The sequence below is a fragment of the Tyto alba genome, unplaced genomic scaffold, assembly GCF_018691265.1.
Source record: "Tyto alba isolate M040663 unplaced genomic scaffold, T.alba_DEE_v4.0 Super-Scaffold_29, whole genome shotgun sequence".
Lineage (NCBI taxonomy): Eukaryota > Metazoa > Chordata > Aves > Strigiformes > Tytonidae > Tyto > Tyto alba.
The window spans coordinates 10,755,253-10,780,411 of NW_024881303.1; the positions used below are offsets into that span (position 1 = coordinate 10,755,253).

At 41.9% G+C, this 25,159-nt stretch overlaps 1 protein-coding gene across 1 annotated transcript; it reads right to left on the reverse strand.

The window, feature by feature from the left end:
• Positions 1–1,996: 1,996 nt before the first annotated feature.
• Positions 1,997–24,450, reverse strand: LOC122154004 (inverted formin-2-like). The gene is made up of 13 exons (XM_042799007.1): positions 24,364–24,450; positions 17,767–18,265; positions 16,151–16,293; positions 15,609–15,670; positions 14,073–14,175; positions 13,357–13,442; positions 12,206–12,306; positions 10,898–10,968; positions 9,843–9,950; positions 9,188–9,258; positions 7,439–7,559; positions 6,601–6,765; positions 1,997–2,119 (listed from the first exon to the last, which is right to left on the reverse strand). The coding sequence occupies exons 1-13, from the start codon at positions 24,448–24,450 to the stop codon at positions 1,997–1,999; spliced, it is 1,740 nt and encodes a 579-aa protein (XP_042654941.1).
• Positions 24,451–25,159: the final 709 nt, after the last annotated feature.

Genomic DNA, 25,159 nt, shown 5'->3' on the forward strand with positions numbered 1-25,159 from the left:
AAATTATTTTGGAAATCCTGCCTTAAATTTTATTCACAGAAAAGCTGTTTTTACTACATAGAATCAAGTAGGATATTGCTCTGTTGTCTTCATCATGTCATACATTTGAATTTTGGTAACAGCCTCTGACTCAGCTTGGTCCTCAGCAGTTTTCAGTAGCTCCAAGCCCTCCCTTGTAATCCGTTAATAATACATCAGGGATGGGTGCTTCTGCCTTCTCCTCTTCTCTTTGAACTCAGGAAAGTGAGATTCTTGCCTGCCCTAAAAGAGACTTTGCTGCTGCGTGCTCTCTGTGGCAGATCTGTCAACTGCAGAGAAATGATCCTCAGACAACTGGATAAACCAGATATTGACACTGGCAGAGCATGTGACTGGAGTTAAGGTCAGAGATTCAAAGACTGTAGGATGGGGGCCTTAAAGTTTTGTGCACAGGATTACCCCGTGTGCTGCATATTGCTGGCTTCAAGCAAGACACCTCAGAAGTTAAAGGTGTACTTAATTCTCTGTGGCACCAGGCCCTGATAATCCTGTAAGCACATGCTAATAGGGTTTCACCAGATTTACTGTCTTTTCATTCCCTCATCCAGAAATTAAATACAGAAAATAATTACTTAACTCGCTAATTATACGGCAAAAAACCCCAAACAGTTTTTACACAGACTGAAGAATGTTAAGATGAGCTCCAACATCCTGCCAGGCCTGATCCGATACTCTATTATTTATGTCACCATATCCTGATGGAGATTAAAACAGATTAAAAAACTGCCTGATTCTCATGGTCACCAGAGCTATGCAGAGTTAGTACTGAAAAATAATTCAGAGTCTAAATGCTCTCTCTTGTTTAAGTTTATACCCTAAGAATTAAATCCACCTTCTCACAAAGAACCAAAAATAACGACAATTCCATCTAAACTGCATGTTAAAAGTGCAGAAGGTTCTACTGATCTGGTGCTCCTTCTTTTCACAGGGTTGAAGCACACCTTTAATCCCTGCAGCTGCTGAATCTCACTTTATAATTTTATTTTACCATATACTAAATTACTTTTCAGTACTTACAGCAAAAAGTTTTATTGTTTTAATCTGCAGCTTTACATTAAGCATGTTATGATTGCAAAGTATGTAAAACATATTTGCAGTACAGCTCATCAAGACAATATTGAAGACTCTGTTTTGGTCAGTTTTCAGTTAATATTATATATTCTTAAAATATATACCTAAAGAGGAGTACCTGTGAAAGAGAAGCTAAAAGAAGGCCATTTATTTAGACAGCAGAGACAGGGAAAACCACAGTTTTCCAAGGAGTGAGCATCTAGTGTAATATTTACAACAACGCCACTCTGATTTACTAATGCCATTTTTGCAGCGGCTCTCTGAAGGACCAAGAATCATAACCAAATGTTATTGGCAGAAATCTTCAAGAAAAGTGTGTGTTAAGAATTTTCCAAAATGAAATTTAAAAATATACAAATGCCAATGTTAACACTAGAAGTGCTTCACACCCAGGTAGGCCCAGCAGAGCAAATACTTTTCTGCATTTATGTCAGTCGGCCGTTCTTCAGCAAAGCACAGATGCTCCTTTAAGCACGTACATAATGGCTTTAAGGAATGAGACCTTTAATCAGAAAGAAGCAAATGTTTTGGTAACAGTAACACGTGGCAAAACTTACCTACCACAGTGACACAGTGCAGCCTGAATGAAGTTCAAGTATGTGGGACTTTCTATAACCCTAAACATCTTCCAACAACTAGTCAGAGCAATAGCAGGATATCATCCACTTCTAAGCAAAATGGTAGTAACTTTTCATTGGGAGTGATATTTTTTCTAACATCCCTATCATGATTTCTTCCAAGCATTCATGTGCACTTGAAAATTGATGTCTTGCTATACTATCTGCTTGACAGCTATATCATCCATGGCTAAATCACACTGTATTAGATCAGACACAGCTAAACAGATGATTTCCTCCTAATTAACAAAAGACTGATAAAACCAGAATTAGTTTTTGTTAAATTTATTGCTGTTTTCATCCTGTCGCTTTAGCCTCTTTGCATCTTCTCCTTTAAGCTGTTTCTTCCTTTTTTCAGCCTTTGCAGCTTGCTCCTTCCTGTCTTGGTTTTCCTGCATTCAGACAGAACAACAAATAAAAAAAAAAAATAAGAACAGTTACTGAAGGAAAAGCTGCTTAAGACACTCTCAGTTTGCAATGAACAGCTATTCTGAATATGCCCTGTGCACACTTATAATTCCGCTGCGCGGGGGTTGGGGGTAAATGGCAGAACAGAGCTTCCTGGTCAATCCCTTTGGCCTTCTCCATGTGATGATGTTACCAGCAAACCATTTCATTAGCTTTAACTGCAATGTTTGACTATGGACTGAAATGCATTCTTCTTAATTTGTCCCTCTGTCCACAAAACAAAACATTAGTTTAACTTAATTAGCATTCTAGAAGTTTATCTCATCGCAACCTTGATTTTATATTGTTTGTATTCAGGGACTTCTACCAGAAATTTCAGGAACTCTTCAACTGTGTTAAACTGCAACTCACAGTTTCTCTTCAGGCCCTCGTTAAATTTTCCAGCTGTATTTCTGCACTAGTGTTCAGTGGCAGAGTCCAAGCTGGATGTCTGTTGGTACCAGCCATACAACTGCCAGGATGGCACAAATCCTGTTGGGATTTACACAGACAGGCAGGACTCTGGTTTCCACAGAGCTGCTGGTACTGGGATGATAAGATCCATGGAGGACGAGAAAGAAATTAAACGATTACTCCTAGTAAAGGAAGACCATTACTCAGTGGAAGTGTATTAATGGGTTTTGATAAGCAGCACAATCGTAGGAAAGGGTAGTTGTGAACAAGTGGGATAACTGTAGCAGAACATCAAGATGACAAAAGCCATTTTCTTAAAAGCTTATGCAGTCCTTCTTCCAGAGCAGCAATCATCAGAAGCTTGCCTGGAAGCTTGCCTGCTTTGGGTTGCAACCAGTCAGTAGCTAATCTACGTGCTGTAGGTAGATCCGTAGTTATTTGGCTTGCTGTCATAGAGATCTGTGATGCTAAGAGGAGGGTGCTGCTGTGTCATATTACAAAATGTAATAATGTCCAGGAAGATGTTGATGATTTGGTGCACTTAGGATTCTTGATAAGACATGTCTGGTCTACTCTGCAGAGAGTCTGGCAGCAGAAAAGACATTTTCCCATTATAGTGATAGATTATTTGGCTGATTGCTATGGGTCATCTGCCACTACTTCCATAAAATGGGATGAAGATATCCCAGGAAACATGCACAAGTTTCTCAGAACATTTATAGAAATTAAAAGCCTAGGATCCTTTGGTCCAAAGAAATTCCCAGACAAATAAAGAAAACTTGTGAATATTAATAGAGTTAGTCTCTCTGAAATATAGGAGCACTACAGACTCAAGGTTATGGGGGCCTTCACTGAATGCCTAGAAAAGGAGAGAAAAATGGTGTACTCTTGACAAAGAAAGAAAAGGCTGTATTTGCCCTGAATGGAGGGTGCTGCTGAAAAACGAGGTACAGGTGGTAAAGTCTTATGGAGGGGCTAAAAGCCCTTCATCACTGTATACCTTCCTAGGTGCTTGCCTGATAAATTCCTTCTGTGTCTTAACATAATGTCGCTGAGATATTATGGCTGTTGAGAGACTTGCAGAGCTGTGGGCCCTGGAAGAATGTCTCATGTAACATGCCACAAGAAATAAAGGGGGTGAATTCAGGGAAACATTGTCCTGCTACTTGAACAGCACACACGCAGTACCGAGAACAAAGTGAAACACATTGGGAATGAATTTATGGATTGAGCAAAGCTGAACTCTGTTGTTCAGAGAAAGTAAAAAACCCCCACAATTTAACAATTCAATGCAAACACACTGTTAACAGAGTTTCTTCAACATAAGAAAGCCCAACAGGTAAAGTGGTAGCAAAGTAGAGGAATGAATAGTCACAATCCCTTCTCCATCTACTGGATTAGTGAAGGCAGCTGTATGGATGAGATTATATGAAAGAAGGGTGTCACTTTGGATTTGCAATTGTGGGACTTTAGATACTTGCTTGATCTTTGCATTAAAAGATGCTCCATGACAACTGTTTATTCCTACACTACCTAAAGCACATCCTGTTCCAACACGATACGCACCCTAGTGAGGAGCAGCTGCTCCAGCTTGGTTATTCGAGGGGAGCACTCAGCGCACTATCCCTGCGCAGAGCTGTCTGTATAACCTCTGTCATCAACTGAGCACGTCCTAGAGCAGATTTTGTTTAACATATTTCCTCCTTTTTCTGAGATTAGACAGCCTTTTTGTTGGGTGCTCCCCTCTTTGAACAGCTGCAAGTACTAAGGGAAATCAAATGTTTCTCCCAATCCCCTATAATCATACAGTGTTTTTTTTCCCTGCAATTTTACAACTGGGTTCTCAGTGTATCTCCAATTCCGTTTTGTTTTTTGTTTTTTTGTTTTTTTGTGGTTTTTTAATCTGTGAGCTGGGAAGCTATTTTCTTCCTGTCTCCTTCCTCCTGCCATCTGCTCCTTTTATTTTTTGAGAGTTGGTGAAACAGTCATCAGCCCTGGGTGACAAACCAGCTCCTTTTCACTGTGTCAGTTCTGGGGATCATTTGGAAAGCTTTTTTTTTTTTTTCCCACCTCTTCAAGTAGAGGAAGAGGGCAGATTCTTATTATAGTAATTTAATTTGTGTAGCTCAGTTTTTGTTACCTGAAGGATAAGAACAGAAAGAACCCTCAGGGAATGGAGAAGGATTTTGTTTAAACAAAGAAGTAACAAAACCAAAATCTCTCTAGGTAAGCTTAGGAGCCATGAAGGATCACTATTTATTAAAATTATTTCCCTTCTTATTTGATGTGAGAATGGAAAGATAGCACTAACAATTTTGGTAGTGCTAAGAGACCTGATTTACACAGAAGACTCATCTCAACATAGAAGTTACACCTTGGCCTTAAAGCTTATGTCAAATGGCACTGGAAAGAGATGATGCATGTGACCGATTCTAGTGTAAAAATCAAAATCACAGGACAAAAAGATACTTTAAAAATTAAAACCTTCAACTTCTCAGCATGTTGCTGTTTCAAGCACAGGCAGTATCTTTACTACAGTGAAAGGGAGAAAGCAAGGCAAGAAAGGAGAGATTACATTACAGGTCTGCAGTGGAGGTAACAGAGATGCATACAATGGGCCTAACAGCTGTGGTGCCTTTGAGGCGAGGTGCTACTGAGAAATGCAACCAAAAATAGGGTGAAAGGGAGTTTACATGTTGGGTAGATAAAAAGAAGGTTCTTTCTAGTTGCTCCAACCTGGCTGCGAATAAGCAGCACCCAAAAAAGTAGTTTAAATCTTCTGCAGCAGTACTAGGATGCTACATAACCTTTTCTGGAACTGTTTCTTAAAAGAACTGCAGTTGCTGGACTTAGCCTTCACAGCAGTTTTCCAGTATAGCTCTCCACAGATGCTGAGCCATGAGGTTCTTGACTCTCTTGATTCTTTCCTTCCTACCTGAAGTTTTAGGAACTCTAAGGATCAAGTGCATTGCCAAAGGATCTGTGGTTTGTAGGGTTTATTTTCCAGACTGTCTGTGGCGCTGTCTCATAGTTTCAGAGCCTGGGTAGTTGTATTGCTTGCAAAATTGAAGCCCAGTGCCTCACAAGAAAAGGAGGCAGTGGGAACATTACAGGATATATTTTTCATCTTTCATCTTCCAACACTTCCTCAGAAGCTCATAACACACTCCTTCAGCCTCTCTTGCCTCGACACTGCCCAGCACAGCTGTCTGTATGCTTGCAATGCTTCTTGCAATGTGGACGATTCCCCCTATAGAAGGGCAAATCCAGCCTGGGGCTCTCCTGGAGTCAGCACAGGAGTGGGTGACTCCGGCTGTTAAAATTTATAAATGTGAAGCCACTATTATCTGACACTAAGAAAACCCTAGAGGAAGTACATTAGTTCAGGCATGAAGTATGTAGTAGCGGATGCAAAATGGAGGTTTACTGGAGGCTTACTAATTGTTAGGAGACCTACACAACTTTTATGATGAAGTTGCTGTTTTCTTACTCCTAATTGCAAGGAGTAAAGTCTTATAAATTAATAAAGTGCCAAATATGATCTCCTGGGAGATTTGTAGTTTTGTAGAGGACAAAAGCCATACTGTTTTGAACTAACTAGTACAATGAAATACCTACATGTAAACATATTTTTCAATTAGGCTTTGCCTATTGGCAAATTTACCTTTTGCCTATTGGCAAAGCCTATAAATCAGGTCTGGTTGCTCATTCTTTCACATGCCACTAAGCTCCTATTGCACTGAGGCCTGATTAATAGTTTTACAGTGGGAACAACAACTTGGAGGGTTCTTAGCTCTCCACAGCACACAAAAAAAAAAAAAATCACATTTTATATTTGCCCACATGAGCATTTCTTGCTGCAGGTTGCAAGAAAATAAAGTTACTTTCATTTACTTCCACAGCCAGGGTTTAGGTAGCCCATCTTGGAGTAGAAGAAAAAAGAAATTCTTGCTTGCTTAAAAAAAAATAAAAAGTTCTTAATGTACTTTAAACAGTCACAAATGCAAACCACCTGTAAGGCCTTGAGGAAGAGCTCTCTGAAGGTTTTCATTGTGCTAAATATATCTTCCAAAGAAAAATTTTTTCGGTCTTCACAAAGGTAATCAGCAAGTTCTTCCTTTTTCTTTTCAATGGTGGCAAACTCCTCCTGCAGGTCCCTCGAAGCACTGAGACTGTCCTGAGACACAGTTTGCAACACAATTTATGCATAGTAAGTAGCAGCATATTCTTAGCTGCCCAGAAGACTCAAGCCAGTTAACACAGAGCAGTCAGATTTTAAAAAACTGACAATTAAGATTGGTTCATCATGTGTGATATTTTCTTCTTAACTGAACCATGTGCATTTCCCCTGGTTTCACCTGGCCCAAAGCAGCTCATTGTACGCTGCCACTTTCATCATCCAGCCATGTGGAAATTCGGCAAAACCTGGGATGACTGATCAAGGGAGGGTAGGACGTTTGGAAATATGTGCAAAAAAAAAAAAAAAAAAAGCATCCATATTGCAAATCTGTTAACTTTTTTTTCCCCACAGAACAGCAAGACAAAACATGATTCTGTACTGCACTGTATGCATTTATAGTTGCGTCCTACATTTCATTTTTAGGGTCTTCCTTTCTTTTGCCCACACACAAATCTGACTTGTCCTCAGCTGTTCCCTTATCACAATACCACATTACAGAAGCAGAGGGAAATTTGGAATGCCCCTTCGACCATGGTGCAAGGGGGAGTGTACTTATGACCCCTTTCCCATAGAGCTCTATGCCCAGTTGCAACCTGAATTACAGTGCCTTTGAGAAGAGTTTTAAAATGTTTAGGAGGGATGGGAAGTGTGCTACACCCAAATTACCTACTTGAACAAATTTTGCATGCTTCATTCTTAAACTGTCTGTCGACAAAAATAAACGCTTCTCTATTTCCAACAGCGTCTTCAAATTGGCACCTGTCTCAGCCTGCATATCGTTAAAGTGGATTCTGAAAGGTCCACAAAAGGAACAGTACATTGAAGGGGTAAGTACTTTGTTTTCATTAAGTTAAAAGATTATTATAATATTAAAGAATATAAAGAATATAAAAGAATGTTATAATAATGCAAATGAATGTAGAATTAATTGTCCAACCCAGACCCTGCTTTTGCAGGTAGTTCTCCTCTATATAAATGCTACTTTATGTGCTCAAACCCTCATCTAAAAAAGAATCTGTGCTTTTGCCCTCACTACCTCCCCAGACAGACTGTGGAAGAACCTGACCATTCTAGCATTCAAAAAACTCCTCCAAAATTTCCAGCCTATTTTTATTCATAGGCAATACATGCTTATGTCCCTTCTGCCAATACTGTCTTTACTTAGCTGGTTCTTTTCCCTCCTTGCCTTTTCTCCCTGCACTCTTAGTCCAAAATTGTATCACTTCTCAGAGTTCATTTAGCTTACATGGAGACCCAAACATGTTACACTCCTGAACCAACATCTTCTGTGGTTCTGACCTACTCTTTGTGCCAGACAAAAAACACTGAATCAGCAAAACCTGATGTGGTGTTTCATTGTGCATCCAGATGTGAGCAGCACTAGAGGAGTCCCTTGCAGGATCTGCACTGTAAACAGTTCTCTACAGGTGGATTAGCAAATAAATTTTGTTAATTTGAGAGTTTGACTAAACTAGATGACAATTACTTTATAAAAAAGAGCACATTTATATCAGTGACCAGCAAGATTTAGTTTCAGGTAACGAAAGTATTTCTAGTATGACACAACCCAAAAAAATGAATGTTTCAAAACAACCTCCAGTTTAAATTCTGCACAGATAACTCACAAAAGCCATAATATTTTATGTTGCATTACTTGATAAAAATACTTTTAAAAACTATCTAGCAGCTATTTAACAAATGTCAATCCCTCTCCAGATTTAAGTTATACCCTTGCTTCAAGTTACAAGAAAATGTAAAACACCTCAAGGTTCCCATGAATTCATAACAGGATTAAAAAATGGTAATCCTGGTGCTATAGGCTTGGATTCTGATTAGTGTAATTTAACATCTATGTGACTCTTCCGAGCTAAACAGAAAGCACTGGCATTGGACTCATGAGGCTTTCAGGCACATGGGGGAAAGTCTGCAGAAACAGATCTTCCCTTTCTACCCACATATATTAGAAGCTTGCATTGATACTCAACTCAGGGACTCCTGAGGTCCCCCAATTGCCAGTAAATCTCCCCAGTCATTCCCTCCTAACACCAGCTCTGTGCATGTACGTCCTGATGGGCTTGCATATGCATACGACTGAGAAATTTCAGGGAAGATATATTTCTATAGCAATATGTGGAAAAAAAATCTGGTCCTTGAAAATAAGGGAGTTCAATATTTACACAGTTTTACTTCTGAGGTAGTACTGGCTTGTCTGAAAGAAAAATCACACTGAGCTCCACATAAAGAGTCTCAACTGGGTTGATTTATAAATCTCAACACTGTTTGGTGTTAGAAGGGAACCTCTCTCTCCCACAGTAAAGAAGTCCTGTGACCTTATTACACCACCATAAAATGACTCAGCTCCTTGTTGGCTTTAAAGAGGTTGGCAATTCATACATGACAAAAACAAATAATGTCCTACCCTGCTGCCTTGGAAACAAAGTCAAGATCTCTGGGAAGCTGCAGCAGATCTGTGTGGTTTTTTTCAACCTCCTAAAATTGAAATGAAAAATGGTTACCTTGCACGGTCAGTCAAAGAGTATGAAAGTTTGCTAGCTGGAAAACATCAGGACTGAAAAATTAACACTTCAGTTTTCATTCTTATAAGCGTAGAGGTAAATTTAGTCTCATTCATGTTTTTTCTCATGTGGCACCCATAGGGAGCTAAAAAGAAAGTAAAAGGCTCTTATAACTGCTCAGGCTTACATCCCATGTGCCTCCACAGTGCACAAACTGACCTGAGATTTTGTCTTCATACCACTAATTTAATTTGACAGATGCCTTTGAGAGACATGTCAACAAAAGAGAGCAGTTGGAGAAGAGAAAGAAAACAGCAAGCAGATATGTTAAGCAAACTTGAGAAAGGACACTTAGTGTTAACTCTCTAAACATTACTGCATATGGATTTGATCTCATCTGCACAGAGAGCAGTGAAAAGTTTTCATTGTATTTCAGGCACAGAGTCTTACCCTCCAGATGCCTACGGTGGAGTGCTACTGAGTCAAAGCCCCTTAGTTTCTGAGGAATGTATATTTGAGAATAATGCACTCAGGAATAATTTTACAGTTTTGCTGTACCTCCAAAATATGATGAAGCAGAGTAATGTGGCTTTGGTTTCCTTTTGTTTCTGCTAGTCTGAGCAAGGTACTAATTTTAAAACCTCCAGCATTTCCAGTGTGATGGCCCTAGAAGATATAGAAAGTGTTCATTCCTTCAGTTTCCAAGTCTTGCATTTGTATTTTCTGTTATTTTTAGAAATATAGAATCAGAGAGTGGTTGGGGTCTGAAAAGACCTTAAATATCATCCAGTTCCAACCCCCCTGCCACAGGCAGGGACACTTTCCACTACATCAGGTTGCTCAAAGCCCTGTCCAACCTGGCCTCACCACGCTCATAATAAAAAATATCTTCCATAATCTAAACTAAATCTACCCTCTTTCAGTTAAAAACCGTTACCTTTCATCCTATCACTACACTCCCTGATAAAGAGTCCCTCCCCATCTTTCCTGTGGCCCCCTTTAAGCACTGGAAGGTGGCTGTAAGGTCTCCCCGGAGCCTTCTCTGCTCCAGGCTGAACAGCCCCAACTCTCTCAGCCTGGCCTCATAGGGGAGGCTCTCCAGCCCCCTGATCATCTTTGTGGCCTCCTCTGGAGCAGGTCCATGTCCTTCTTATACTGGGGGCCCCAGAGCTGGACCCAGCACTGCAGGTGGGGTCTCATGAGAGCAGAGTAGGGGGGGAGAATCCCTTCCCTAGACCTGCTGGCCACCCTTCTCTTGATGCAGCCCAGGACAAGGTTGGCTTTCTGGGCTGCGAGTGCACATTGCTGGATCACAATCAGCTTTCCATCCATCAACACCCCCAAGTCCTTCTCCTCAGGGCTGCTCTCAATCCACTCATCACCCAGCCTGGATTTGCACATGGGATTGCCTTGATCCATGTGCAGAACCTTGCACTTGGCCTTGTTGAACTTTATGAGGTTTGCCCAGGCCCACCTCTCCAACCTGTCAAGGTCCCTCTGGATGGCATCCCTGCCCTCCAGAGTGTCAACCACACCACACAGCTCGGGGTCATCGGCAAACTTGCTGAGGGTGCAATTAAAGCAATAGCAATTAAAGAAATCAGTTTACTTACATAGTTCAGAAAATTTCCAGCTTTAAGAACCAATTGGCAGAACACTGGCAGTCGGTGACTGGTAAGAAGTGCTGAAGAATAAAGAGGGAGACATTTTCAGTAAATTAAATTAAATGATCTGAAATAGGATTTTCTTTAGGTTTGGCAGTGGGGGTAACAAAATTCTCATCGAAGATTATGTCAAGCCATTGTTATGGAATTGGAAATATACCTGTACAGAAATAAATCAGCTGAATGGAAGTGGAATGAGTAAGTTTCTATTGTGGTCTCTTCGCTACAAATAGATAGAAAACTAGTTTTCCCATCAAGTTTGGAGTATAGATGTGTCATCCCTGAAGCTACTTCTGAGGGAGAACAGCATATGAGAGTGTATAAACTTGTGAAGGTCTATAGCCCCCATTTCCAGCACATAATTACTCTAGATTAAGAAAAGGGCTTTTTGCCTTGTTATCATTGTTACCGAGAGTGATACCCAGAAGCTGTGTGTTTTAGCAGGAGAATCTGGGGTAAGAATAAACTTGACAGAACTAGAACAGAAACACTGACCCATGCAGTGGGATGGAGATGACAGGGTGGACTGCAGAGAGCTGTTGATTGCAACACAGTGAAGAGTAACTAGAGTACTGACATCAGACAGCCAGGTATAGCCAAATTCTATGTGCAAAGATAAACAAAAGTTTTTCAGTTTAACTGTTCAACAGGAGGTCAACAACTCTCTAAAACTATTGAACTGGAGCTAGAAGCCAAGAGCAACTTAAAGAAAGAGCCAACTTAAACTAAAACCAAGGCTAATTTTGTATGGAGAGGGTTCCTGAAACAGTGGTAAACATCATCTGGGACATCTGTTTTGGGATCCAAGCCAGATTCTGGTACATCACTGTAACCTTCTCCACTGCTGAGCTAAGCTGGACTGCAACCAGTACGCATGAGGCAAAACTGGAAACCGATTCATTGTTATGGACAAAAATCTCCACTGCACACAAAAATTTAACATATATTCAAATATAATCTGGCATTGACATAAGGGAAATTTCCTCCTTCTCTGCAGAACCGCCGATAAAAGAGAGGTTTGTGTTATTCATGTCAACAGAAGCTCCACATCAGAGCAGAACAGCACAAATTGCAATTCTGCAGATTGAATTCTAGAATCAGGAATCTGCAGAATCATTTTGACATTCACTATATATTCAGCAATTAAAAGGTTATTTTTTATTAGATTATAGCATATGTTACCGCTGATACTATTCAAGTAGAAGAAGGGCTTCCTATGACTGAGCCTGGGCATAGGCACAACACTGATGTACTTACTTTCACAAGCTGTCTTGATGGATTGTGCTTTTGGCCACAGACACTCCAGCAGATTTTTTGTTTCCTCACAAATCAGCATACATTCAATCCGCAGCTCATAACTAAAAGAGATCAGTGGAAAAAAACCCAATAAACACCACAAAAACAAAACCCACAGGCCTGATTAATTGATTTGTGTTCAGTGAGAGAAACACCCATTTTAGGCAAAGCGCAGTACCAGCATTGTTATGTTCTCTTTAATGCTCTGACACAAGAAGTGGGTTATAAATAAATCAAACAGATATTTCCAAAGATGTCCTAGAAACAATTATCATCTCCTCTTTCAGAAAGCAATGTTGCACTGACATCTGGGAGTGACTTCCTTACATAATGAGGCCATAATTTTTTACAATTTCTGGGCAGCACTAGCCAGAATTTTTGTTTTTCCTTTTAACTTTCCAAATAGAAATTCAAAATGTGTTTTGCAGCGATGTTTGTTAATGATGCCATGATGCCTCACCATGGATTAATGTTTTGGAAGAACCATGAAAACATTTTCTGAAGTATTTTTAAACCTAGCTATAAGTTTGAGAAAATGAAAAGCCACATTTTTACCACAACATTTTCAGAAAAGTGTCTCTGCTTGTGGCATGGTAACTGATCAGATTTATGGAGGGCTACTGCTATGAATTATGACATATCACCATGTTTTTATTAACAGCATAAAGATTTCTCTGTGTGCTGTTACCTCGCCTGACTTGGTAAAAATGAGGGAGGTGGTAAAAGCACAGGCACTGCTGTGATTCACTCATGGGTTTGTGGGCTCTCTTTGGTAGACTGGAATTTCTAAACCAGGGGTGGAATGAATCAGCAGCCTGCTGGCAGGATTCAGTCTGCAACTTCATGCCATACAGACAGTCACTGTACAACAGTCAAGAGTTTTCTCATACCAAGGTTAATTTAACTGTAGTTTGCCAAAGGTGTCTGAAAGCCTCTTTGGCCTTTGGAAAGGAAAAGTTTCTGAAACCAGCTCTACAAATATCAATCAGATGGTTTATCCTGAAGACTGAATATCAGGAACATCTCTAGCACAGGAAACAGGCCTTAATTCTTATGGACAAATCATATAAGAACCACACTCATGGGTTGAAGACAAGGAAAATTTTGCTTACCAAGGAACTGCTAAGAGATGGAGATAAAACTGATCTGCATTTGCTAGTTCTGATTTTTCTTCATTGTAAGTTTTCAGGCTGTTTATCTAGTGGGGAATAAAACAGTAAAATAACCACACAAATATTTCTGGTTCCTATTGCTTCTTACAGGCATGAATCTGGCTTTTCTGAACTTGCTGTGTGCACAGGCAACATAAGTGAGGCAGATGAACAATAAATTCCACATATGAACTGGTTTGCAAAGGCAAACATAGCTTTTGTCCTGACTGGAAGGTCATCTGCATTTGTACAGAGTATATCTGCATAGCTTGCAGAGATTCAGCAAGCTATCGTGCATAGAAATCCAGCAATCCCTTTAAAAAGATGGGTCCTTTCCCTTTCTCCTCATTGTGAGCTGCTCAGAAAGTCTCTTTATTCACCTAACTCCACAAATGCTAATGGGCATCATCCAATTCAAATAATGGGAATAGAGAGCAGCACTTGGTCTGCTTGACTCCGTGTTGAGTCTCCCACTGTGCTGTTGCCTAACCTCTCTGTGAAGAAGCCAGACTGTTGCTGGGGCAGGCTTCCCACCACCCTGCCTTGGAAGGTCATTGACTGAGGTGGCGCAGGAGGATGTGGGATCCAGTCACAGTTTCTTGCTTTAGCAGTGCAAGTGTTTCAAGCTGAGCACAAAACACACGGAACTCCATCAGAATAACACACTTAATAGATACCTCATGGTCTTCAGGCAGCAGTTTAAGTAGCTGCTTCAGGATCTCAGCATCCAACTTGGACCTATCCCCTTCCTGAATCATGGCAACAATCTCTTCATTGGAGCTGCAGGAAAGAGAGAAGTGCTGTGGAACCATGGCATAGGGAGGAGTAACAGGAGAAACAGAAGAAATCCCAGTCACTCCTACAGTGCTAGCTGAGAAAATGAAGTAATTCTTACTATACTTGCCTCCCATTACATTTTGGATCTTAGTCCTCAGAAATACAGTGAAGAGATGAAAAAGCAAAATATTTTTTTAAGACTAAAGCAATATTCCTCATAATTTAGTTATGTTTTCTATGATTTGTTCATCTTTACACAACAAACCCTGAAGGATCTTCTTTTACTGTGGGTGTCCACTGTCACTAAGAAGAGATTAGTTTTTGCATTTCTCCACTGCTTGCAGCAAATCCAAGGCTAAAATCGATGGCTCTCCTCCTGTGGAAAAGTATTTATAAAGATGCCAGAAGCTTTACCCAAAATCCTTGCCTGAAACTTTGGCAGACATGTCTTTGAAATGAGTCCAGGCTTCTCTGATTTGGGCTCTGGAGCGCTCGGCTCCCTGCAGCCACCAGTGCTGATAGAGGCAGCACCCAGCTGCAGGGCAGCCTCATCCCTCATGAGTGCAAGCGGGGCTCAGCGCTGGTCCCACGGTCACTAGCTGCTCTCAGGAGAGCTTAACCACTGCCCAGGGAATCACACAGAGAGAGGAAATAGCAACTGGATTAGGCTATGCACAGCTCTTCCCCACTGAAAAGCAGTTTGCAATGGAAAAAGGATAAAATAAGATTTAAAATAATCCCTCTGACTGATGCTGATTTATTCTTAAACACAAAGGAACTTCTAGGATGAATTTCTTTTTGAAGCCCTCACAACATGGGCTATTGCACAAAGGGCAGGAAGAGAGCAGAACATCCATCTTCATCCTGTGATAGTTCCAGGGAATCTAAGAGTAAATATATTTTGCCCAAACTACTACAGATTCTTTTTTTTTTTTTTCCCTCCCTGTAAGAACTGTGACTTGGTAAATTTCCACTTGTTTAATTATAGAAACTGTTTCCTATTTATAGAAAAACTGCCCATAAAAACTATATACTATTTTGAACCTGTACCCCATAAGATGTCTCTTTAAAATCAATTAATTAACTTGAAACTTCCAATCAGGAATCTTCACTAATGGTTACTGCCAGCAGTTGATATTTATGTCAACAATAAGAAAGAAAAATATGTTTCTACATGATTTTGCGGTTGTTTATGAATATTGACTCTTTAGGAATCAGTGGTCCATTTTAGGTTTAATATCAGTTTGAGACATGACATTAATTGTCTGGAAAGAGACTGACACATGTCATCAGTTTAAAGAAAAAAAAATAAAATATTGACTCCTTGCTAAAAAAAGATAGTAGTTGTAAAGTATTTCTGCTAAATTTATTTAATGCCTGAATAAATGCACAGACACATCAAATAAGTAATTCAGACGGTACTCTCCAAGTCTTACCACTTAAATTGCTTCAGAAATATACTCAGAATTAAGTTTTTCTTTGGACTTATGAACGTGATCTGTGAAAAGAAAAAAACCAGTCAGCTATAAATACATTTACCTTTATTTTAACAGATATTTTAGAGCTTTTGTTTGTTGGTTGAGTGAGACTAAATCTTCTCTGGTAACAACATTATCAACAATCTTCATTGATCAAACTCAGAGCAATTTACAACAGTACATTAGATCTATTTTAGAGAGAAAAAGAGGCAAAGGCATAGAGAAGGAAATCGATTTGTCTAGAATTTGTAAGAATTTTGTAAGAATTAATACTGAAATTCCCATGCCTTCCCTCTCTCCAATGAAGACCTGTCTCAGCAGAGTTACTTCAACTTGTTTAATTCTAAACCTCTCCTGTGCTTTTTTTTTAGGTAAACTTAGGCAATGGATATAAAAATATTTCACCACTCCTTATTATAAATGACTGACAACAATAAAGAGTGCATAAGCTTTTCACTTCCAATAATTTTGCCAGGCTCTACAAAAAGCGAGCAAAGTACCTCTTTTGCTTTCTTTAATTTTGGCCCCATTTTCTCCTTAGGTACTGTTGCTGGGACAGAGAAAAGCAGCTCCAAGCTTTCATAGTCAGGCTCTACCAGCTCCTTGCTGCTGCTTGGTGTCACGGCCCACATGGAGCAGCTTTCTGGAAGAGAGTAACACTTTACGATGGACCACAGAAGTAGAAAAACACTTTCAAGGCAGCACAACTTGTGGAAAGGAAAACACTTTAGAGGATGAATGAAATATGATGCTCATTAGTCCTGGACAAATGTTAATTATTTAAGAGTGGCAGCTCCCACAGACAGCATCCCAAAGGTTTGAAGGCTAATTAAACCTGGAAAACTACTGCCACATTCGATTAACTGAACTGAAGGCAGCTGATGAACTTAATGGGCTGCTCCAAATACTTGTTGCTCTTACTGACCAGCTACACATTGCAGAACAGTGGTACCCAAACTGGGGATGTTGCGTCCAATTAGGTAAATATCTCTCTTTGCAAGAGATAAGGACTCCCAAGCCCAGCATTATTGCCAGAATCATCAGGATCCATCTGAATAACACATGGCACTTCAAAACATGAACTTGTCCACAACACTGGCATCTTTAACAAATGATCTCACCTCCTTTTCTCCAGGAGAGAATGCAACAGTAGCTCTGAAAACACTGGGGATGAATCTGAATTTGTATCTCTGCCTAAGAAAGCAGACTGTGGCTCAAATTAGGTTGGTTTTTTTTTGTTTTTTGTTTTTTTTTTTGTTTTTGTTTTTTTTACATGTGTGTTTATGTATTTTATCACAGCAGCAAGTTCTTACCCCCTGATGTCCACCTTTCTTGGTGACAAGCACAGTGGAGAACAACTATGAGATCTATGCTGTGTGAAATGAGTATTAAAAGCAGCAGCAGAAATGGAAACATGTTCACAGTCTCCTTGCGGAAGGTTGAATAGGACTCGCAAACTCCTTTGGCAGACCACACAGTAACCACAGACCTTAGTGTTATTTTGTGTGTGGGGGGAAACCCACACAAACTATGTGGCTGTGGTCAGTGTGAAATGAAGTTGGAGACTACGTCCTACCCTGAGGGTACATGTTCCCTAGCCCTACTGACAAGAGTTTTCAGCCTTGGATCTTGGCTGACTCCTCACCGTGCAAGAAAACAAACAAAAAAAAAAAAAAAAAAAAAAAAGTAAAAGTTTCAGCTGAGAAGACCCTCACCAGTGATGTGCCAGGAGTCCACTAGGAAGAACCACAGAGCACGACTATTCAACAGATCTTTCCACTCAACACAAGAGTGCTTTGCAAACCTTAGTTAGTGCAGATTCACAACATCACTTTAACAAGCAACAGAGACAGAGGTTAAGATAAAATAATTTGAGCAGCCACAGAGCCTCAGTTCAGTGTTTTCTCCAAACTACTCTTTCATCCATTTATCGGTGAAGGTCTGGCTCTCCATGTTTATTTACGATTATTATTTTTTTGTAGAATTACGAGTGAGCAGTGGGACCACCTGTGTGACCTGACTTACTGAGTCAAGGTCTAGCTCCCCAACATTAGCATTTTTGTTTGGATGCAAAGTAAATGAAGCAATCAGCCCAGTGTTACAAACAAGCACATACGTCTTGCCACGTCAGAGGGGAGCTTCTGCCAGTGAAACACCTTCATCTTCAAGGTTGGTGTCTTCTTAGGCTGGTGCTGTCCCCCATATCCACAAGCAAGATGATCGCACTCAGGATTACTGCATGGCTGGGGAGGTGGGAGAGATGGGGCATTTACACCAGGCACAGGAAAGTGTGCAGGAGGCACTTTATCCCCAGGGGGTAGAGGTGGAGGAGCTGGCAGCAGTGCTGGTGTGTCAGACTGTCCCTGAGAACATGAGGAAACACCTTGCTGGGAAGGTGACCCATTCTCCAGAGATTGCTGTGGCTTCCCAGAAAGGCCCGTTGTCGGAGAAAGGCTCAGGTCTGCACTGGGGTTGTCCTCTTCTAAGTCCATATCAACTTGAATGCACTGATTCACCTTTTGAACAGATCTTCTGGACACTCTTTTGTGGTGATTTGGGCACTGCTTACTGGATAGCAGGTACTCTGTGGCTTGCCCTGGTCCCATTTTCATGCTCTATAAGAGAACAAGGCATTGCATGGATTAGCAAAATTCCTCACAACTGCTGGCTACTCCTAACTCCCACAGAGAAAGGGAAGTAACAGTGACCTTCCCATTAAGGTTAACATCAGAAATATTTCTATCTGCTTTACAAGTATCATTTCATGGTAGTTTCAGCTGTGTGAGTCAGGAGGAAAGCAGTACTGCTGGCCATAAGGCTCCTTTTTGACTTCTCTTGATCCTCCTACCCTCCTGTAACATATAAAGAAATGAAGAGTAAGTGCTATCAGCATAATAAACCTCTACCTGGTTGCTTTTTTCCTCTTGTTGCTCAGCCATTCAGTGGGATTTTTCTTCTAGAGGGGTAAATAGATGTCTCCTACAGGTGCTCTACAGAGGTGACTTCTCAAACAGTAGGGACACAGTCACTTATTCCTGAGAAACCATGTTACCACAATTTATCTTGAGTGCAGAAGGGTGGGGATTTAGAGAGAAACTCTCAAAATAGCCTAATAAATTAAACAAGCTACAGCTGAGGAGCACTGAGGCTGAGCTGCTTAGGGACCTATGACCAGACAGGGAAATGACTGGTAAGCATTAAAATGATTAAGATGGTCTTACTTTGCCCTTCAACCAAATTCTAATCTAAGACAAATGTCTACATTTGCCCTGAGAGTATACAGGTTTCTCTCAGAGCCTCTTGTAAAAGACTATGTAGAAATATCCACCTTGTATGTATGCCCTATTTTAAACATGGAAGTGAGCCTACCAGGGTTAGTAGACTATTTGCTGGCTCAGGACTTGGTTTTGTTTGCTTGACTGAGCAAACCTTTCTCTTGCAAACACTTGCATCTCTTGTGGATGAGTAGTGTCCCGGGACACAATCTCAGTAGCTGTAGCTGCTCTGTGATTTCTCTCTTTAGCTAACTTCTGTAGCAGTGCTCATCAACAATGGTAGAAACACCACATGTTAAATGGAGAGCAATAAGCAACTATCGATGCTCCAGAAATGACACGGTAGGTGCAGCCCTTTCAGAGACTGTATGTAGACAGAAACAAAGACCCCTGTCATCCTAGCCTTTACACAAGTCTTTATCAAAACATACATGAGTAGCATCAGCAGCTTTAATGGAGTTAACTGAACAGGTACTTTCATTTTTATGTTTAGTGCAGGATCAGAGACTTATTTGGCATGTACACCATGTTTATGTTCCCAAAGGACTAGATTAATAGTTACGAATGACCATTTTCCTCCTGACACAGCAATTTTAAGTAATGACTTACACAGACAAATCTCTTTAAGGGATCTTCATTAAAACCTACAATTGATGCATCTCTAGTCCATAGTACACTCCTAAAGCATCTCCAATAATTTGAAACAGTTTGTCTTTGAAGCCTAGCAGTTCATACTGATGATAGTGTCCAGGTCTTACAGCAGCCCCAGTAAAATTTGAACCAGTGGAGCCAAGGCAAAAGAAAGCAATAAAACTTCTGTGTTTTTAATTTTAATTTAGTAAGAATGATTTACAATAAAAACATTAAATGTTAAATCAACCAGAAAATAACACTTGATTTACATACAAACAGGAAACAGTTAAAATAGCTAAGCCAAAGGCCTGTAATAGAAAATTAATGTTAACTGTATTTGCTGTTTACTTGAATTAATTTGGTGTTGGTTTCCATAAATATTATTTGCACAAATAAGCACTAACATTTTCCCCAAGGTAAAGTGGGCTTACATTTAATTTATGTAAACAGCTTAATGTATCCCCTTTAGGACTTTGCAATCTTTGTGCTAAACTTGTACAGATGTCTGTAATTACCCTAGCAGGACAAGTGAGCAATTCAGCACTATGAAAGAGCCTAATGAGAAATAAGCCACTTTCTGTTAGAAATATTAGGAGTAAAATGAGCTGATTAAAAAAAAAAATCTTATTAGAAATAATCATGTTAAAATTCTGATGCTTGTTTATTTTAATTAAGCTATTGGAGGAATCACTAAAAGACTATTAATTAGGAAGCTAATTTTTTTTTAATCAGAGTGCTCATCTACATGGCTACAGGGTTTGTGTAAAGGAAAGTCTTGTTTTTAAAAAATCCTAATAAACAAGGAATACTACACAAGAAACAGCTAATATGCTGTCCTGGTTTGGGCTTGGATGATAAATAGGCTTATAATAATGTACCTCCAAAGATTATACTTTTGAGACTGTGTAGAGAAATCCATGCTCTTAGGAAGATTGAAGCTTTGGTATAACTTCAAGGCAGCTGTAACTTACACTGCTGATGCTGTTCAAATGAGCACGTAGGTATATTTAAAAAAAAAAAAAAAGATCTGCATGAAATTTCTCCTTAGAAAGTGCAAAAATCCACCTCTGGTAAATATATATACATGCATCTCAATGAAACTAGACAAGGACTAGCCTACTGCAGAAAGCCCCAAAAGCTCAGTAATTGGCTGGCACCGTTGAGGTAGGGCAGGGCAGGGAACAGAGACTGACTCAATACACCAGCCCAACTCTGATGATCCAGTTGAAATCAATTAACTTGCAATTAAAAGCACCTGGTGGGAGAAAAAACTCTTCTGTACTCGTGTTCTCCCTGGGGTGTCTCCAATTAAGGAGGTATTTTAGAAAAGCAAACCATTTGTCTGTGATTCAGGATGGGTTTGTGGACTGCTATAATGGTGAATGTAGTCACTACTCCCAGGGCATATTTTTCTGAGTGTATGATACCAGTTCACCAAACATATAGATCTGAAAGAGTTTCTGGAGTCCTACTACTCCTACCTTTTGTGAGCTACTCTGCTTCTCTTCTGTTTTTTTTTTTTTTTTTTTTTTTCTGAACAGAGAATCATAGAAGTGAAAGTGTCAAGAACCTCTGCTTTTTCAGTGTTGTTGGTGACTCATTCACCTCTCCTGTTTAACAGTGGGCCAATGTTTTCCTTCTGTTTCTGCTTGCTGTTTCCATGCCTTAAGCACCCTTTCTTGTAGTTTTTGACATCTCTGGCCAATTCCAATTCAAGCTGAGCTTCTGTTTTTCTAACTGCATCTCTGCATGACCTGGCAATGTCCTCATAGTTCTCAGCAGGTATTTTTCTGCTTTTCCATCTCTGGTAAGCTTCTCTTGTGGTTTTGAGCAGACTCAGAAGCTTGTAGTTAAGACAAGGGGCTCTCTTGTTCCACCTACTTCCCTTCCCTTTAAAGGGGATGAGCTAGTTTTGTGCTTCCAGGAGACTGTTCTTGAAAAACTCCCAGCCCTCACTAGCTCCTTTATCCTGCATGGAATCTTCCCATGGAACCCCTCCCAGCTGAGGTCTGAAGGAGCTGAAGTTTGCTCTTCTAAAATCTAAAACCTTTGTCTTAGTACTAACCTTCAGTGTGCTCAGCAGGACCCCCAACTCCACAATGTTGAGTTCACTGCAACCAAGGCTATCGCTGACACATCACAAAGCAGGTTTTCTTGGTTTGTGAGTAGCAAGCCCAGCAGTGCTTCATTCCTGGTTGACACATCTAACATTTTTATGAGGAAGCAGTCCTCTACACATTCCAGAAACTTGATGATGCGTGAGTTGTTGTATTGTTCTTCCAACGAAAGTCTACACAGTTGAAGTCACCCATAGGAATCAGGTTCTGTTGACCTGAAGCTTGCTTAAGTGACCCAAATATTGCTTCATTGGCCTTATCATCTTGGTTTGGAGGTTGGTAGCGGATGCCTACTGTAAGATCCCCCTTGAAGATGACCCCTCTGATCTTGACTCAGAGGCATTCGATAAGGCTTCCAGAATCACCATACTTGACTTCACATTCAAGGTTCTCCTTAACATAGAGTCGTGGTTTGACCCCAGAGGGCAACTGAGCACCACACACATAGAGTGCAACTCCTCTACCCCTTCTTCCCTGCCTGTCTTTATGAAACAGCCTGCGGCCATCCATCCCGATCCTCCAGTCATGTGTCTTGTCCCACTATGTTTCAGTTATTCCTATGATATAGCTTTCTGACTGGGTGCAGAGCTCCACTTCCTCCTGTTTGTTCCCCAGGCTGCATGCATTGCTATACATATACTTGAGGTGGCTGGTCTTCTGGTTCACATCTTGGAAGCAGCTAAGGAACATCTGTCACTGCTCTGGCTGGCCTGGCTTATTCCCCAGTTGGTTGCAATGGTGTGAACACTACCACTTTGGACCCTGGCACCCAAGTCCTTCTGTTTAAAGCCCGTCTCACCAAGTTGGTCAGCCTGATGCCAAAGATACCCTTGCCTCTTCTAGACAGGTGGATCCCATCCCTCCCTAGCAGGCTATAGTTATTGAAGAATGTCCCATTGCCATAAAAGCCAAAGTCATCATGATGGCACCAGCCATTAAGTCAGAAGTTGATTTGCATTATATGTCTATTTCTGGCTGCACACTCTTACTGGCAAAATGGAAGAAAAGATAACTTGGGCACCAATAGTTTTCACTTGTACCCACAGGGCTTTGTAGCCTTCCTTGATTCTGTCCAGGTTCTGGCTTGCGGTGTCATATGTTCCTACATGAAGGAGTAGCAATGGATAGTAGTCTGTACTCTAGACAAGTGTGCTGGGTTTGTGTGTGGCAGGGTTTCTGGTAGCGGGAGGGGGGGATACAGCACTGGCTCCCTGTGAAGAACTTCTCTAAGATCCTCTGGCTCCAAGTTGGACCCACCTCTGGCCAGGGCTGAGCCAATCAGTGATGGTGGCTGTGTCTCTGTGATAACATATTTAAGAAGGGGAACGTGGGAGGAGGAGTGGGAGTTGTGAGGGAGACACCTATACAAGCACTGAGGTCAGTGGAAGAAAGGAGGAGGAAGAGGGGAAGGTGTGCTGGTACAGAAACTCCCCTGCAGCCCATGGTGAGAGGGCAGGTTGCGCCCCTGATGCCTGTGGAGGGCCATGGTGGAGCAGATGCCCACCTGCAGCCTGTGGAGGACACCACACATGAGCAGGTGGCTGTGTCAAAGAAGGCTGGGACTCTGTGGGAAAGCCCCACTGTTGTAGTTCGGTGCTGGGAGGATTGCAATGTGCAAGAGGTCCCACACAGGGGCAGCTCAGGTAGAGTTGCAGCCTGTGGGAGGGACTCACACTGAAGCAGTTTGGGAAGAGCTGCAGCCTGTGGGAGGAACACATGCAGGAGAAAGTTAATGGAAGACTGTCAACTGTGAGAGGCATGTCACAATGGAGTGGGGGAAGAATGTGAGAAGTCTTCCCCCTGAGGAGGAAGGACTCTGGGACTGACCACACACCCCATCCCCTGCCCCCTGTGCTGCCAGAGGGGAAGAGGTAGAGAAATCGGGATCGAAGCTGAGCCAAGGAAGAAGAGAGGGGTGGGGGGAAGGTGTTTTTAAGATGTGGTAATGCTTCTCACGGTCCTACTCTGATTGTTAAATTAAGTGGTGGTGGTAGTTGAATTAAACTGTTCTTTTTCTTCTCCTAACGAGTCTGTCTTTTGCCAGTGACCACAATGGGTGAGTCATCCCTTCCTGTCCTTATCTGGATTCCAAGCCTTTTGCTTCATTTTCTCCTTCCTATTCCTGAGGGGGAAGGGATGAGCAAGCGGCTGTGGGGTGCTCAGTTGCCCTCTGGGCTCAAACCAGGACAAGCTGTGGCACATTCTCAGCAACATCTCGGACCTCAGCTCTGGAAGGCAGCATGACTCTTGTGATTCCCTGTCAGGATGGCAGAGAGGTGCCTCAGTGCCCTTTAACAGTCACCCACTACGAGCACCCATCGCTTCCTTTTGTGGTATCCACTGCGTGCTGCTCTACAGTTTCTCCTTTCAGACCTTGCTTGTGGGTGTCTACAACTGTTAAAGCTTCATATCTGTTTTTTGGTTGTAATGCTGGAGGGTGGGGACTGAAGTAGCATCCTGCTTTTGTGGGTCACCAGGGCCCAAGGTGCCTCATCCTCTGTGGTGTCTGCCACCCCATCTCGGCCCCTCTGACACTGCGCAGCTTTTTAACCGTTTCCTGCAACTCGGCCACCTGATGCAACAGATCATCGGCCTGTGCACGTCTTTTGCAGGTACTTCCCTTCCCCCAGGAGAAAGCTCCAGACACTCTTTGCAACCTACCATCTGTAGTGAAGTCTCCTTCCTTACCAGCTCCAGCTGGGTGGACACGTCGGATATCCCGGGGGCTTTCTTTGCAGAAACCCCGGCTCTAACTCTGCGGTGAGCGTGCCCCATGTCGGCAGAGGCCTCTTGCCCTGCTGAGGTGACGACCCGCCCCACGCCGCGCGCGCTCCCTCGGCCGCTCTCTGTCGGCGCGGGGCGGCCCCCCCCCGCCCCGGCAACGCCGAGGCCCAGCCCGCGTCTGCCGGCCGGCCCCGCCGCGGCGGCCCGGCCCTCTCCCCGCCTCAGGAACCCCCCCGGGGCGCCGAGACCTGCCGCCTCCCCGCCGAGAGCGAACCGCTACCGGCACCTGGCTCTGTGGGGGCTGTCGCACCCGCTCCTGCCGAGGGTTGTTCGTTCCTTGTCGAAGCGTGAGAGAGTCGCCACTGGGAGTTAAGCGCTAGCGCAGCAGGGGCGAAGGAGCAAGTTTACACTTCCAGCGCTAAATAGCCTGATTAATTTTCAGTGATCAGATTCTCTACTGGTATTTAAGGTCTGGTACCTGCTCTTCACTACGGAGTTGGCAACCTTTTCCTGTACTATGGGCCTGCATTTCCATTGCAAATCCTGCAAACAATGGGGTTATTCTGCAAGATCGCCGCTGTGTAGTAATTGCAAACACCTAGAGAGTTTCTGTCGCTGTCACTGCCACATTTTTAACCCTCGGTAGTCACGGTTCCAGACGTGGCTCAGCTGTTTTTCATATCCTGCTCACAGCTTGATTGTGAGGTGACAGAACCATGGTTTGCAACGGAGTCGGTTCATGACTGTATTTGCTTTTGGA